Source organism: Acartia tonsa, chromosome 12 (assembly GCF_053477335.1).
Source record: "Acartia tonsa isolate MP-2025a chromosome 12, ASM5347733v1, whole genome shotgun sequence".
In the NCBI taxonomy this organism is placed as follows: Eukaryota; Metazoa; Arthropoda; class Copepoda; order Calanoida; family Acartiidae; genus Acartia; species Acartia tonsa.
This window is the reverse complement of record NC_137271.1, coordinates 21,025,248-21,042,188: the sequence shown is the minus strand read 5'-3', so window position 1 is coordinate 21,042,188 and position 16,941 is coordinate 21,025,248. Positions and strand designations below refer to the sequence as shown.

Genomic DNA, 16,941 nt, shown 5'->3' with positions numbered 1-16,941 from the left:
GAGAATTTAATTTTCAGATGATGTTATTTTGTACAGTATTACCAGAGGTTTTCATTTATTTTCGTCAATTTTCTTATCATTGATTTAGGAATTGGAAACAATATTAAATGCCATTGTATTGTCCCTCCCTAAATGTGAAAATCCTTTTTTGCATTGGGCGTGGTTTTCTGTCAAATAAGATAGGTAAGAAAATCCATAACCAAATTGAATATTATATTTATTTGGTTATAATAAATGTATCATTCTTGGATTTTGCACCAGATTCTCATGTACTGTGATAAAGTGATGCTCGCAGCTGGCCAAAATAACGATACCCCCAATCTAGCCCCTTTAACCCATTCCCTCCCCTCCTACTGGATGAACAAACTGACCAATAAATAATGTCCATATTAATAAGCTAAATTGAGGATTAAAGTTTATCCTGTCAATTTATCCTATATCCTATATAAAGTTGCCCCAAGAAGTAATTAAAGAAAAAAAAATTTACTCTGGAGATCCCTCCACAAATTTTAAATAATTTAAAAAGATTAAGTACCTAAGGGGGGGATTTTTTTCATTTTTGGGGGGTTTGGGGTGTCGTTTCCCCCAAGAAAATAGCCTAAAACCACCACAGGACCAGTAGGTGTATTCCTTGAAAAGTAGAATCCGATTGGTTCAGTGGTTACCGAGATCTAAAGGGACGGACAGACGGACAGACAGACAGACGGACGGACGGACAGACAACATTCTACTTTGTATTAAAGATATCCTATATCCATAAATTTTGTTATGGAGATAAAGATTCATAGATGGGTACACAAGTTCGGGGAAAGAAAGGGTTGTAGTTTTAGTAAAAGACATATAAAGTCAAATTTATTTAGATTAACATGAATGACAAATCTTTGCTAATCTATCTAAAAATTATTACAATAGGTACAGAATACGTAATAGTTATTTCTCGCATCGTATTATGCCGAAGGCACGGGCAAAAAAAAACTGGTTTTAATCTTATGATTGTACATTTTTATATTCGTAGAAAGCTGGATATAATACGATGCTAGACATAGTTTTTTCGTATGGATGAAAACCGGTTCTTATCCACCGGATTCGAATGAATACGAGAAATATAATTAAGTTAACCATAAAAAATCGTTTTAATGTAATCACCATGCAATCGGACAGTTCAAACATTATTAGTCTGTGCTATCCGTTACTGACGGATGGACCACCCCTTAATGTACACAACTTCGCATTTTAACAGTCTGTCCTAACTTGACCTATCTAGAAGGATTTCATTCTAAATTTATACTTTAAAAACAATGGATTTATTATTACTTGGATCTTACACCATATTATTATGTTGTCTTATAAAGTGAAACTTGAATCTTGCTAAAATAATGATCCTTCACATCTATATTAGCAAGTTAAATTGACGACATTTTGTTCCTCTGTAGTAATATCCAGGTATATTCTATATCCATTTATTGAACACATATACATAGATATATTCCTACTCTTGACATTGTAAAGATGAGGGTACATTAGGCTTTTTCTACCAATAATCCCAAAAGTTTTATAATGACGTTTTCATATTCATTGGCTTAACAACTTTGGGGACTTTTATTGAATTATGATTGGTTGGTTCTTTAAGTTGAGTGTTAGAATGTTTTAACTAGTTTATCAGCCATTGTCTTATTCCTAGGACATTGTCACATTCAGAAGGATTCTTAAACATTTATCAATCTCTAGTTTAAACAATTTCAAATGTTAAAACTCGAATCTTTCTAATGGTTGACGTAATAAATGTATAAGTATAGATGTATAACACAGACGACAACCTGGCCCAATTGGTGTAGACCTTCTGGTCTTTTAGCAACTTGCCTTCTGCTGTTTTGTAGTGACTTGACATTTGTAAATTTTAGTTTTAAACAATTAAAAATGTTAAAATTCAATTCTTTCTACAGGTTGACGTCAATCGGGGGTAAATCCATACATTTTACAACCATTATTTTTTTATATGAAAGCAAAAAATATAACATTCCAGTATGACTTTTAAACTGATGAATATCCGCTGGCTTAGATCCGGATCTCAACCAAGAATAATATGATAAAGATCATAAAATTAATAAATCTTAAATTTTTCATTTTAACATTGCCGGAAAGTTGTCTATCATACGATGCTGTAAATAACAATGAATTTTACAGATAATCATTATTGTACTTCCGTATCATCGCCTATTGAGTATTTATTTCAGGTTGACATAATGACGTAAAGACTAAAATAATAAATAGAACTATATAAATTACACGAAAACTGGAAAGTTGAATAGAAAGATGTCCTTGAATCGACCAAGATCACTTTAAAGATAGGAACAGATATTATCAAAATATATTGACTATTATAAAATCATCACCAATAAAAATCTAATATTAAATCTATCTTTGACTTACACATATGAAGATAAATATACATTGAGGGTATTTTCTCTAAACATACATTTAATCCTATGTATAAAAATAATAGAATCTCTGTGAGTGTGTCTGCTGAACTGATATGGTTCTCCTTTACAATGTAGCTTTTCATAGGTCCTGGGAAGGTATATAACTATTTTTGTGGAGGGTACCACCACTCTCCAAAGAGAAATCGCCGATAGAAAAAAATGTTCCCCCTTCTATTTTTTTACTTTTTCTTTTAAAAACTACAATTGAAAATAGGGGAAGGGGTTGACTCCTCCTTCCCCCCTCCTTCAAGGGCCCTTAGGGGGCTTAACTACTAGTCTTTTGATAAAACAGTAGCAATTTTCATCATTTTATGGCACGTTTTGGTACTTAATTTAAACCACTCAACTAGCATGTGTACAATATTACAACATTATATGTTATTGCTGCGCTAATAATGAACATAATTGTCCATGTTAAATCACTTGTCCATGTCTTTAAGTTGACCCCCAAAGTAATCTAAAAAAGATTTTGCAAGGCTTACAAAATAATAAGATCCTATTTGATTCTTTCAATTATTAGCATTTTCTGCATTTCCCCTGTCAGTTGTTTGTGGCTGGTTTTGGTTGTTTAAAATCCCAGAAACGGGTAAAACACAGGTAGGAAGGGGTTATTTGGCTGTCCCCAAAGTTTTATAATAATGTTTTCTTATTTGTTGGTTTGAAATTATTGGGCACTTTAGTTGAATTTTGATTGGTTAGTTCATTTAATTGAGTAACTACCACTAATTGTAATCTACATGAGGGGTAATTATCAATAGATATGTATATCAATTCATCTGTCATTGTTTTATCCATTTATATCCCTGGAATAAACCAGAGGTATACAGAAAGGGGTATATCAATCCCTGATTGGGTTTAAAATAATGCCATTGTCGTAGCGGTCATGCGTATTGCGTAATATTGGAAGGGTGACGCAAATTTAAGATCTTAGTTTTTGCAATTTTGATTTACTATTTTTCTCTATAAGATAAAAGCGATGTTTGCTAGATTATCTAAATCGCCTATAATATAAAGATAAATTTTTCTCAAATTGCCAAATCTGGGGTCTGAAATTTGGGTATCTCTTCCAACCTGACGCAAGACGCATAACCGCTACGACCGTGGCATTATTTTGTCCTCTATCCAATCCCTATGACAAAATTAAGAGGTTTGGATACTCCCTCCTAGGTGTCTCCCCCCCCCCCCCCTACAATCTCATTGAAAAGGGTCTACATACCATGAAACAGCCTGTGGGGATTCTATTAAAAAAACTCAGATCCTATCTTAAAGGGAGTGGAGGAGTTACACCCTCTTAGCAAAACCCTGTCCACGCCACAGGGCAAGCAACAAAAATCTTTTGGAGACCTTTCGTAGGCCAAGACAAAGTTTCTCTGAAAATCAAAGTTTAATTAGAGCAACTTAATTCTGAGAACTTTTGTAACAAACAAGCAGAATTGAAAATATTTTATTTTTAACAGGGATGAGTAAATCCATAATGATAAATCTATAATTCCATTTAGATTTACCAAATTTTGGTTATGGGAAAACTTTTTGGGATAATTTTCTTTATTATGCTACACTAGATTTAATATATCTTTATATAAAAGTAACATGATAACTGTCTGTGTCTTAACCTCTTTTCGAGGAAGCTTTGTGTTTATCAAGTTCGAAATTAAATTCCTTATCATTAAACCAAAAACAAAGCGCAAATGTCGTCTTTTATGGCTTTCCTTTCATAATGTGGCGCGGCATAGAGTGTTTGTTTATTTTTGATGCGCACGTTCTTACTTTTGAATGAGATATGAGAGTGTGAAGATTGCGGAGAACAAAATTGGGCCTATCATTGGTCTCATTGAGTGTGAACTACCCTAGTATATCAGGGATTTGAAACCATAAGAGCTTCAGGTAGAATTTGTTAATTTGATTAAGAAGTATGGTGTATAGGACGATTATATGTAGTTTTAAAAAAAGGCTTTAGCCAGCTAAGCATAAAACTTAATTATGATTAATATATGTTTTAGTAATTTTATGTGCCTTATTGTTGCATTTAACAATGATTTATTAAACCAAATAATTTTCCTTTAAAGCCAAAGTTTCCAAAGATTCTTTAACCATAAGAAAAGAAAAAGATTTTTTTTAGTGCTCAAAGTTTTAAGATAACAAATAATATTTTATTCTGTTTATTAATTGATCTTGTAATTTCAGGTCTTTTGAAATAATTTCATCAATAAATCTATATTCAAACCTGCTGTTGAATCTTGATGGTTCCTGGTATTGGGGGTTTTGTCTGTTCACCAACTGATCTCGTGAACTTCCCGCTAATTCGGAAGTCCAAGCTCAACCAAAGTGTCATGGTTGAGACAATTTCAAAATATCTGATGAATAGGCGTTAGCATTCATCAAGAGATCAATAGCATCTAGTGAATTATTGATGCAATAAACTGTGACAATTTTTCTGTGAAATAAGTACCTAGTGAATCAATATGCCACTAACCAAAAAGCAGAAAATTGAGCGAGCAATCGCTATTGGCAGTGAAAGGCTAGAAGTTTTTGATGAACAGTTAAAATTGTTTTATGACAATCTAAAAGCCTGCCAAAGTTTTAGTTCATGTGAAAATGTGAATGTAAAATCAATTCGTGACATTTTTAGTGAGGTCAAGGACCAATCTGACCTAATAAAAAGTCTAAAACCTGCCGTGGAGACTAGTGAGCTGCGCGAGTTTAAGCGTGATTTGGATGAAGCTAGTGAGCAAAAAACTGTTGCAGATAAAGTTTATGCGTCGTTGGAGCAGTGTACAAAAATTCTGTACTGGCTTGACAATGATTCAGATGACGCGAGGTCAAGCACTGTCGCCAGGAACCTCGACGTCATTGAGAAGGTGAAGATGGACATGGGAGTGCTTAAAATTTCCGTGGAGTTGCGCCAAGAAGTACGTGATATGTACCGAAGGCTTAGAGAGATGGAACGTCGTTCATCTAACCTGGATGAGAGTGGGACACCTGCCATGCTCTCCAGAAGTATGTCTGCCGTGGATATTCGGAGTTCCAACCCGCAGTATGGGCGCTGGGACAACAGTTTATTGCCGTCGTTCGACGGTACTGACACGGATTACCCAAACTTTAAACAGGTCTTTAAGGATCTATGCTCTGGTTATGGATTTGCTGACCAGAGGTTAAGCCTGATGTTGTGTATGGAGAAGGTGATAACCAACCCGGAACTACGCAAGCAAGTGTCAGCGATTAGAGATCACAATGAACAATGGGCGTTTCTTGACCAGATGTTTTTATCAAACACTCGCCGGTTCATGAGGATTTTAACTAAGTTGAACAAGATGAAACCTGTGGATAAACCTGTGGACGTGGTTAGCGCAATTGCTACCTTCAAGAGCATGATGCAGGAGGTAGAAGCCATCGTTGGTTCTGCAGCTAAGGATTACAACCACCTAACTCTCATTCATATTTTTAAAGACAAGTGCCCTGAAAATTTGAGGGATAAAATTATGATGGAGCTTGGTAGCATGAACCAACCAAACATCCCGAAGATTGTTGAACTGCTGGAGAGGACCAGAGGTGCCATGTTGGCCGGTGATATGTCCTATGATAGTGGCGCCGGCAAGAGAAATCGTGATAGAGCTGCCGCCGCGCAAGTATCTGGCCGCAGCGACGATAAGAATGGAAAGGCTGGAAAGGGCAAGGCTTCCAAGTGGAACAGTGCATGTCCTGTGGAGAGCTGCAAGGAGAAACACCCGATTTTCCGTTGCCTCACGTTTAAGAAGATGGATGTGGTTGACCGAAAGAAAATTGTCCAGCAGAAGAAGTTATGTGAACTCTGCTTGTGCGACGGCCATACTGCTGACAAGTGTAATAAATCTGAGAAGCTTGGTGTTTGTGGTACTAATAATTGCGACAGATACCATTCCAGGTTACTCCATGAGGCTAGTGCTGGTGTGAATACAGTCTACAAGTCAAGTTCTGCACCCAGCCCCTGTACCTTCTTACTTCAGTTAGTTCCTGTTGTAGCACCTGGCGGCGGCACCTGCCACGCCACGGTAATGTTTGACTCCGGGGCAAATTTGCCACTTGTGTCTGAGAAGTTATCCAACAAGTTGAAGCTGAAATCTACTGGCAGATATACAACTATTTCTGTAGCTGATGGCAGTGAGTCTTCCTGCCGCAATGTTGTGTTTTATCTGAAGGATAGGGACGGCAATCTGAGGGAGTTTGAGGCAGCTGTCATGCCTACCCTCGGCGGGGCCAACGAGATGCGCTCGGTCCACCCCGAAACTGCCGCCGAGATATTTAAAATGCCGCCAGAAAGGTTTACATATATTAGTGGAGGCTTAGATATCATCATTGGAAATACACATCCTGACGTGTTTCCTTCAACCTACCAGAAAGTGGGCCAGTCTATGTTGTGGCGAACCATTTTTGGTAGTGGTTTTATCTGTACGAGTGCTGATGGTGGAGCTGGAGATCAAAAGTCGGCTTATAAGGCTGTCAGTGTCAGTGGAGGCACTTTGCCAGACTTTCTGACGTCTGAATCGTTTGGCATACAGCCGCAGGCACTTTGTCCAGGATGTACTGCTTGTCAAGAGTGCAAGGCTATGGCCGACGGCACTACCTGGGACCAGCGTGAGAGGCAGAGGATAATTGAGGCAGGTTTAACCCTAGACTTGCAGTCCAACAAGTGGACAGGTCAATATGCTTATATTGAAGATCCTCACACTTTACCCTACAATGAAAGTTTAGCCCGCAAAATTGCTGAAAAGGATCGTGCCAGGATGGTCAAGGAAGGTACCTATGGAATGTATGTGGAGGTATTCAACGACGCCATAAGAAGAGGCGTTTTCCAAAAAGCCACGCCTGAAGAGTTGCAGTATGAAGGACCTAAGTCTTGTTCATCAATAGTGGTTGCTTTCAAGGAGGATTCAAGTTCCACACCCATGCGATTGTGTGCCAATAGTTCTCTGACGTTCAAGGGTACCAGTTTTAATAACATAATGCTGGGAGGCCCGCCGCCAATGCAGAAGATATTTTATCATTTGATGCTTTTCCGCGGTTACAAGGTTGGTATAACCGCGGATATCTCCAAGTTTTATAACTCCATCCTGGCCACAGAGTTCGACAGCCAGATGAAGAGAGTTTTATTTTCCCCGACGCCAGATGGTCCACTTGAAATTTACCTGACCAAAGTTGTAAATTTCGGCGAGTTAGCTGCGGGAAATTTGGCAGTTACAGCCCTGAAGTTGACGTCCCGCCTGTTCGGCGGAAAGAGTGAAGCAGAGGTCAAGGAGATGTATGGAGAGGGACAAATAAATGGTAGTGAAATTGTTGCCAAACCTGAATTATGGAAGGAGCCACAAATACCTACCTACCCTGATGAGGAATTCAAGTTACCTCAGATTCCAGTTGCAGTCAAGCTTGAGAAACACAGCTTCATAGATGACGTTATTTCGGGAGCAGGATCGAAGCCAGAAGCCAAGGAGATGATGAAAGAGGCCGACAGGATTATCGGTAAAGGTAGTTTTTCCTTCAAACAAGTCATTTATTCTGGAGATGATTGCCAGCATACCAAGGTTCTCGGGCTGATATGGAAGCCAGCCACCGATGTGTTGTCCATCGCCACAAGAGTCAACCAAGATGGTAAAGTCAAGGGAAGGAAGGTGAAAGAGGATGCTGATTTGTACAACCTCCAGGACGCCTTGGACGAGAATCTGACAAAGAAGATGGTCCATAGGTTCGCCGCCCAAACCTTCGACCCGATCGGGCTTTGCAGCCCTATTCTGTTGAGAATTAAACTTGTCCTGCGGAAAACTTGTTTGCTGAATTTGGGCTGGCAAGATTTCATTCCAAAAAGTCTACGGGATGAACTTGTTCAGTCGCTGGAGGACAGAGCTGAGGTCGCTAAATTGGAGTTTGACCGTTGTGTGGTCCCGGATGAACCAACTGGCCTTCCATCCTTGATGATGTTTTCGGATGGGTCATCAGAGGCTTATGCATCTAATGCATATTTGAGGTGGCCAACTAGACAAGGTTTTGAAACGTTTCTGCTAGCCACCAAGTCAAGAGTTGCGCCGGTCAAGTGTGAGTCAATTCCACGCCTTGAGTTGATGGGGTGCCAGATGTCCACAAGGTTGGCAAAGTCCGTCAGAGATGCCCTGCCTTTTGATGTTATCAGAGTGATGTATTTTACTGATTCATCGTGTGTTTTATCACAAATAGTTTCCAACAGTGCTATGTTGAACACATTTAATTCTCATCGTATTGGAGAAATTCAATCTGCGACCAACAAGGATGACTGGAGGTGGGTCCCGGGGACGCAAAACGTTGCAGATTTGGGCACCAGAAGCACCTGCAAAGTATCAGATTTGGGACCAGGTTCCAGATACAGATTGGGCCCAGAATGGTTGCGCCAGGATGAAAGTGCGTGGCCGGTGAAAACTGCCGAAGAAGTCAAGCAGGTTTTACCCCCTGAGGAGTTGAATACCAAAATGGTTAAGTTATGTTCAATGAAAGTTGCCGGAGAAGCCGCTGAAGATGTCTTTAGGTTTAAGCACAGGAGGTCATTTGGACAGGCCAAACGTATTATGGCAGCTGTCCTGCAAGTTGCGAACACCTGGTTGAAGAAGCTAAAGAGCAGACAAGAAGGTAAGGCTACAGCCGCTGGTAGTCATGTAGCAGCCGCAGATGCTGTGTACAAGCCGTCTTTGTACAATTTTATGGCGGCGGCGGAACTTTTCATTGTGTCCCGAAGCCAAGAGGATGAGTGGATAAATGATGCTAAAGGCAATTATGCGTCATTAAATCCATTAGTGCATGAAGTATCATTGACCTGGCCTGTCGTTGGTCCCGGTGGAAATTATGTGACCAGGGAGATGAGGATTCTTAAAATGGTTGGTCGAGGACAGCCAGTCATTGACGCCATTACTGGCGGCCGTAAAATGATATTTGAAGACATGCCAGGTTTAATAATTTTGGAGCCTGGTAATTGGTTAGCTGCTGTTTTTATGAGAGAAGCGCATGTTGAGCTTCACTCTGGTGTCCGTGGAACTTTAGCTGAGAGCCGCCGTTGGTGCTGGATTGTGAAGGCAAGGAGGTTGGCCATCATGGAAGTGAAGAAATGTTGGCCCTGCAGTGTTGAGAGGGCTAAGGAATGTCGTGCTACCATGAAGGAGGTGTTACCTGACAAGTTGGTCCCGAGCAGGCCTTTTGAAGCTGTGCAAGTCGACCTGATGGGTCCGCTGGTTACGAGGAGAGCTGCCGCCAAAACGAGGAGTCAGACAGCAACGAAGAAGGTGTGGGTGTTCGTGGTGGTCTGCAGATTCTCAGGGGCGTTGTGGTTAGATGCCTTGGAAAAGTATGATACCAGCAGTATCCTGTTGTCCCTGCGCAAGTTGGAAGCTGTTCATTGTTTGCCGAAGATCATAGTAAGCGACATGGGCACACAATTATCCGGTGCTCGCAAGGTTTTAGAGCAGAGGTTGGGCAGCCAGGTAGAGTTTTCTTGGTCTCAGATCCCGGCCCGAGCCCACCATTATATTGGGCAGGCTGAGAAAATGGTGGGATTAACCAAGAGATTGCTGTCCAAGAAGTTGGTGAATAGTTCTGTTAATTTCAACGAGCTCCTGGTGCTGTTGGCGGAGGTCAGTAAAATTATGAATAGCAGACCACTGACGATTGAAGCTGCGAACGACGTGGAGAATTGGCGGCTAATTACCCCTGGCCAGCTGCTGGGAAATGTTGACCGCCAGCCGTTGTGCAATGTGGCGATGAAACCGGAGGACCAAATTTCCTCCAGGTTGAAGTTGTTGGAAGATTTATCTGCCCAGTTTTGGACTGCCTACCGCCAGGAGATCCTACCGAAGATATTACGGATGTCCAAGTGGAAAGATGAGATGGCGGAGCCACTAACTGATGGAGATATAGTTCTGGTTACGAGTACCAATCCGCTGATGAGATGTTTGAGGATGGGCCGAGTGACGAGGATTGAGGATGGAAGAAAGACGGCAAGAGTCTTGTTCAGACTGACAGATAAATCTCCCCTAGAAGAACATGCTGTATCAGTCAGGCAGTTGTTAAAAATTATGATTAATAATTGATTCTTATTTTATGGAAATTGAGATTTTTTTTAGTAAAAAGCCACATTTTTCATATGCCTATTTTTATGCCTAAAATAAGAATCAAATGAAATGCGATTAAATATTCTTCTATTTCATATGCTCAAATTTAATTTTATTGAGTTTAATTTCTTTTCAAAAGTACAATTCATTTTAAAACTTACCTGAAAAGTTTAACAAAAAGGAATAAATGTGTCGAGGTTGCGTGATTCGATATTTATTCTATGAAAAAAATCAAGTATTTTTTAGCAGATTTTTTTTAAAATTATATATGAATTTCAATCAAGTAAAACATTTTTATTCAGATCAAGGAATGATTGAAAATTCATATTTAAAGTTTTTTTTTACAAAGAAAAATTGGTATTTTTTTCATAATTTCAATGAAAATTCTAACGAAGATATTAATATTTTGCTATTCTTTAAGTATTAAAAAGTTTTATTGTTGATTAAGATATTACAGTTCTTATTCATTAGGTTTGAAAAACTTTCTGCCCAAGGATTTTGAAAAATTTTTTCTTACTACTCTTTTTGATGCTTAACAAATTTAGTTTTAAGTACCTATAAATCTTAATTTTCTTGTCTAAGATTTATTTCGTTTTATTTTTACATTATTTGTTTACATTTACATTTCAACCTGATTTCGTAGGTACTTATTGATTTATTAATAATGATTTATTGCCTATTGATTATGAAATGATTATTAATTAGTATAGTTGTTATATTTACAACATCATGATTAATAGGATTATCTATTTTAGGATTGTGTATGTGATCTTGTGATTGTCATGTGCATGGAATGTTGTATGGTACAAACCAATCCCCATCCTTCTATCCTAAAATGTGAGGTATTATGAGTCCTAGTGAGGAGTATAATATTGTGTATGCATTTCACGGGGTTTCATTTAGTTAGGAGCAAAATTGTCACGGTTTCGGGATGTGGCCATTCTCATGTGATTATGGTGAGTTGAGTTTAGTGAGAAATGTTGCTAGTGCTCAGCGCGAAAAAAACCTTGAATCTCGTTAAGGAAGTTAATTTGACTTTCAAACGGGGGGTGTGTCTTAACCTCTTTTCGAGGAAGCTTTGTGTTTATCAAGTTCGAAATTAAATTCCTTATCATTAAACCAAAAACAAAGCGCAAATGTCGTCTTTTATGGCTTTCCTTTCATAATGTGGCGCGGCATAGAGTGTTTGTTTATTTTTGATGCGCACGTTCTTACTTTTGAATGAGATATGAGAGTGTGAAGATTGCGGAGAACAAAATTGGGCCTATCATTGGTCTCATTGAGTGTGAACTACCCTAGTATATCAGGGATTTGAAACCATAAGAGCTTCAGGTAGAATTTGTTAATTTGATTAAGAAGTATGGTGTATAGGACGATTATATGTAGTTTTAAAAAAAGGCTTTAGCCAGCTAAGCATAAAACTTAATTATGATTAATATATGTTTTAGTAATTTTATGTGCCTTATTGTTGCATTTAACAATGATTTATTAAACCAAATAATTTTCCTTTAAAGCCAAAGTTTCCAAAGATTCTTTAACCATAAGAAAAGAAAAAGATTTTTTTTAGTGCTCAAAGTTTTAAGATAACAAATAATATTTTATTCTGTTTATTAATTGATCTTGTAATTTCAGGTCTTTTGAAATAATTTCATCAATAAATCTATATTCAAACCTGCTGTTGAATCTTGATGGTTCCTGGTATTGGGGGTTTTGTCTGTTCACCAACTGATCTCGTGAACTTCCCGCTAATTCGGAAGTCCAAGCTCAACCAAAGTGTCATGGTTGAGACAGTCTGTATATTTATCTTGCTAACCACTGAACTAATATGGAGATGATTCAAAGGATCTTGCTAACCGTTATTGTTTTCTTTACAACTAGCGGCTACTCCCCTAGAAGCCTCTGAGGTAGGAGGGGGAAAAGTCGACCTCATCCCATTTTAAATTTTAGTTCAAAAGTGTAAAAAAAATATTTTTTGGGGGGAGGGGGTTGAAGACACGTCCCCAAAAATAGTTTAAAACCTTCCCATGACCTATAAGAAGCATCACTGTAAAGGAGAACAATATCGGTTCAGCGGTTAGCGAGATCCTTCGGGACAGACAAAAAACGCTTACTACCTTATATGATAGGAGGATGTAGCATTTCATAGGTCCTGGGATGGTTAATAAATAAGATTAAAATAATAGATAAACTACACCCACAATTTCTTTTACTTTTTCATTTTAAAATAAAAAGTTTCACTAAATGCCTCTGGGGGCGTAATCGCCAGTTAGAAATATAGATTGGTCGCAAAGTCATAAAATCCTGTAACTTGATTAAAGTAAATTGTGTGCTCAGGTGGGTTTTAGGCTATTTGTGGCTACAATTTACATAATAGAAAATAGACCAACCCCTAGTTTGAACTGAACTACTGATAGATAAAATTGTTCTTGTTTTATGAATTTTCCTATATATCAAGCTTTAGAATTAATGTAATTAATGACGAAATTTGGGAATTTTGGTTAAATACACAGCTGCTACCGTCACCTTAAGAAAATAAAATTATCTTATGATAAAGTGAAAGGATATCTCTGTTAAAGTGTGTGTGTCTGTCTGTACCAAAGGATCTTGCTACTGCATACTTGATTTAACTTCCGATAAGGGTGCTGTTAGAACTATTGAAATTGAAAGTGACACCAGTACTAACTCAAGTGCCCCTAGAGATTTTTTATAGTCGTGTGATGGTTTAAAAATACATACTAAAGTATTTACATGTATAAAGTTAAAATTTACAGTATTTAAATAAGCTTCATTTTGATCCTGGTCAGGATTTTGGCTTTTTACCATCGGTAAGTAAAAGTAATTGACACTAAAAATCAAAGTTATTATCACTAATCGTTTTTTTGAAGAAAAAAAGCATTTGATAATTATTTATGTTAGGCCAAGTAAAGGTAAGAAGGGATAGAGCAACCCGCAAGAAGTTAGAAATAAGTAAAAATAAAATAAGAGGGGAAGGAACGATTTCATTGTTCAAAAAAAGGTTTGAATGAAAGCCTGTATAAAAATGTATGTCTGATACAAAAGTTTAGTTTTTTCTTTTTCCAAATTGTCGATTCTCAGGTTTTAACTTTTTTCCTTAAATTCAGATAAATGAATCACACAATAGGCTGCAACGATAAATAGAAATAAAATGTTTTAATTTAATGTTAATACAATTTTTTGTATATTAATATTGGCTGCGTCCCAAACAAATGTATAAGTAAAGATGTATAATTTAGACAACTACCTGCCCCCAATAAGCGGAGACCCGTTTCGTCTGCTAGCATGTTGCATTCTGTTTTTTTATAAGGACTCTTCTGTGTTTATATTTCCTATGCTGTTAGCTAACTTCAAAGACCAAAACCAAAACTGTGACATGTGGGGGGAGTTACATATGAAAACAGTAAAAGTGTCTGACTATGACGTCAGAAAGAATTAACAATTAATTAATGAGAAGCCAGTATTCACAATGGTAAAATATATAGCGGCCTCTCATTGGTTAATTGTTAATTTTTTCTGACGTCATATTCAGACACTTTTACTGTGTTCGTTAGATATTGTCCAAATCTCGTTACATCGTCCCATACAATCTACTCCATACCCATCATATATTCATTTATTATTGTGATTTAAAATTAATAAAAATCGATCCCTCCACATATGAAGAAGACTTAGCTTTTAACACAAAACAAAATAACTGCATGGAATGGTAGCGAAGCTTTTACAACAAAAAAATCAAATTTGTCACTAATAAACTACTGTTGCTTTTTATTTTCTCTAGTGAAAAAAAGAAAATATTTCAAAGAACGTGTCCTAACTTTTGTGATTTAAAGAAAAAAATACATAGCTAGTCGGTATTTTTAGTAAGTAGTAAAATGATCCATAGAATTTAGATATGAAATCTATTTTTTTTGTAGACCCCTTATTTTTGAAGTAATTTAAGTTTTTTGATTAAGTTGGTTTTAAGGTACTAAAACGCAACACAAAAAATTGCCATTATGAACAAAAATAGTAAAATCTTAAAGAAGGTGTATCAACTTTTTTTTATAGCTAGCCGGTTCTTTTAGTAAGTAGTAGATGTAAAAGTTTTCATAGAATTCAGATATGCAATCGGTTTTTTTGTAGACCTCTTATTTTTTAAGTAATTTAAGTTTTTTTTTAAAATAATTAAGTCGGTTTTAAGGTACTAAAACGCAACAAAATAAAAGAAGAAAATGGCCAGTAAGAACAAAAATAGTAAGATCTTTAATTTGACACCTTACTTTTAAAATTCTGTTAAGTAATTATTGAAAAAATCTATTTTTTTAACCTCGGTTTAATAAAAACTTTAGACCTAAATATTTTCTCAAACAGACATAAAAAACATGGGTTCATATATACCTTTAGAATCAGAAAAATATTACGAATCCATTGTAAGCAAAATTGAAAAAAGTAAAAAAATAAAAAAATATACAAATGGCCAATTATATTTTTTGTTCAGGCAACACTATTGTCTTCCCTTTTTTACCCCCTCTTTACCCCCTTCCCATTTTTATACTCAATTCAAGAATTAAGACGTTGCCTGTACAATATAATATGATATTTTCATATAATTCCTTTTATTGTAGTTTATATACTATATTGTAAACTTTTTTTTTCAATTTTGCTTACAATGGATTCGTAATATTTTTCTGATTCTAAAGGTGGTATTATCCTCTTAGAAATTTTTTTTTCAATATTGAAAATTTGAGTACCCCCCCCCCCCCCCCGACAACGAACTATGAACCGTGGCCTAGCCGCAGCGCTCGGCCCCCTTGCCTGCCTAGCCGCAGCGCTCGGTCCCCTTGCCTGCCTAGCCGCAGCGCTCGGCTCCCTAGCATAAAACCTAACCTAACCTAAAATAGTTGTTCGTCGGTAGTCAGGGGGGGGGGGGGGGGGTACAAAATTGAAAAAAAAATTTCTAAGAGGATAACGCCCTAAAGGTATATATGAACCCATATTTTTTAACATAAATTAAGTTCAAAGTTTTTATTCTTGTTGTTTTAAAAAATATCGATTTTTTCAATAATAACCTGACAGAATTGAAAAAGTAAGGTGTCAAATTAAAGATCTTACTATTTTTGTTCATAATGACCATTTTCTTTCTTTTTTTTTGTTGCATTTTAGTACCTTAAAATCGAGTTAATTTTTTTTTTTTAAACTTAAATTACTTAAAAAATAAGAGGTCTACAAAAAAACCGATTGCATATCTGAATTCTATGAAAAATTTTACATCTACTACTTACTAAAAGAACCGGCTAGATATAAAAACAAGGATGACAACATCCATAAGTAGCGAAGCACAAAAAATCGTAGATGGGAATACGTACAGGTAGATTTAAAAGGTTTTTACTAAAATCAAGAATAGATTTATTGGATAAAATAAATATGAAACCTTGTTTTATTTTGTATGATGACGATGCTCAAAGTAAATTATATTAAAGATGCTCATAACAATGGAAAATAATTATTTTGATACTGATATCCCATAAAAGTTTGAAAATTGGATCAAAATAAACAAAGATCTTGGGAAATATGTAAAACATATAAAAAAAGCCAAAAACCTGATAAAAGGCAGTCTGGCCGCCATGGTTGTTTTCAAAAAACGACAAAAAATTTAATTTTTAAATCCTTAAAAACTTTAAAAATTTGGAAAATCGGACCATATACACTGAAGATATGGAAAAAAGTGTTAAATATATTTATAAATAGCCTAAAACCTGCCAAAAAGGCAGTCTGGCCGTCATGGTTATTTCCTTTAAAGACGGGAAATTTAATTTTGATATCTACAACTGAAAAAATTTTGAAAATCGGACTATAAACACTGAAGATATGGAGAAAAATGTTAAAAATATAAAAAAAACAGCCTAAAACCTGCTGAAAAGGCAGTCTGGCCGTCATGGTTGTCTTCTTTAAAATACGGGAAATTTAATTTTGATATCTATAACTGAAAAAAATTTTAAAATCGGACCATACACTGAAGATATGGAGAAAAATGTGAAAAATATAAAAATAGCCTAAAACCTGCTAAAAAGGCAGTCTGGCCTTCATGATTGTTTCTTTAAACGACAAGAAATTTAATTTTGATATCTGTAACTGAAAAAAATTTGAAAATCGGACCATAAACACTGAAGATATGGAGAAAAATGTGAAAAATATAAAAATAGCCTAAAACCTGCTAAAAATCGGTTTGACCGCAAATGATGTTTTATAGTCAATTGTGCTCCTTAATAATGGGAATGTTGTCAAAAAATTTCAGCATTCTATCTTTTATAGGAGCTGAGTAAATCCCATTTCCCCCATAGCGTTACGGACTGACGGACTGACGG

The 16,941-nt window shown here is 36.5% G+C and overlaps 1 protein-coding gene across 1 annotated transcript; it reads left to right on the top strand.

The window, feature by feature from the left end:
* The first annotated feature begins 4,088 nt into the window (after positions 1–4,088).
* On the top strand, positions 4,089–10,597 carry LOC145333395 (uncharacterized). Its single transcript, XM_080178511.1, has 2 exons — positions 4,089–4,364; positions 4,665–10,597. The coding sequence occupies exon 2, from the start codon at positions 4,943–4,945 to the stop codon at positions 10,556–10,558; it is 5,616 nt and encodes a 1,871-aa protein (XP_080034637.1). The 5' UTR covers positions 4,089–4,364; positions 4,665–4,942; the 3' UTR covers positions 10,559–10,597.
* The last annotated feature ends 6,344 nt before the right edge of the window (positions 10,598–16,941 follow it).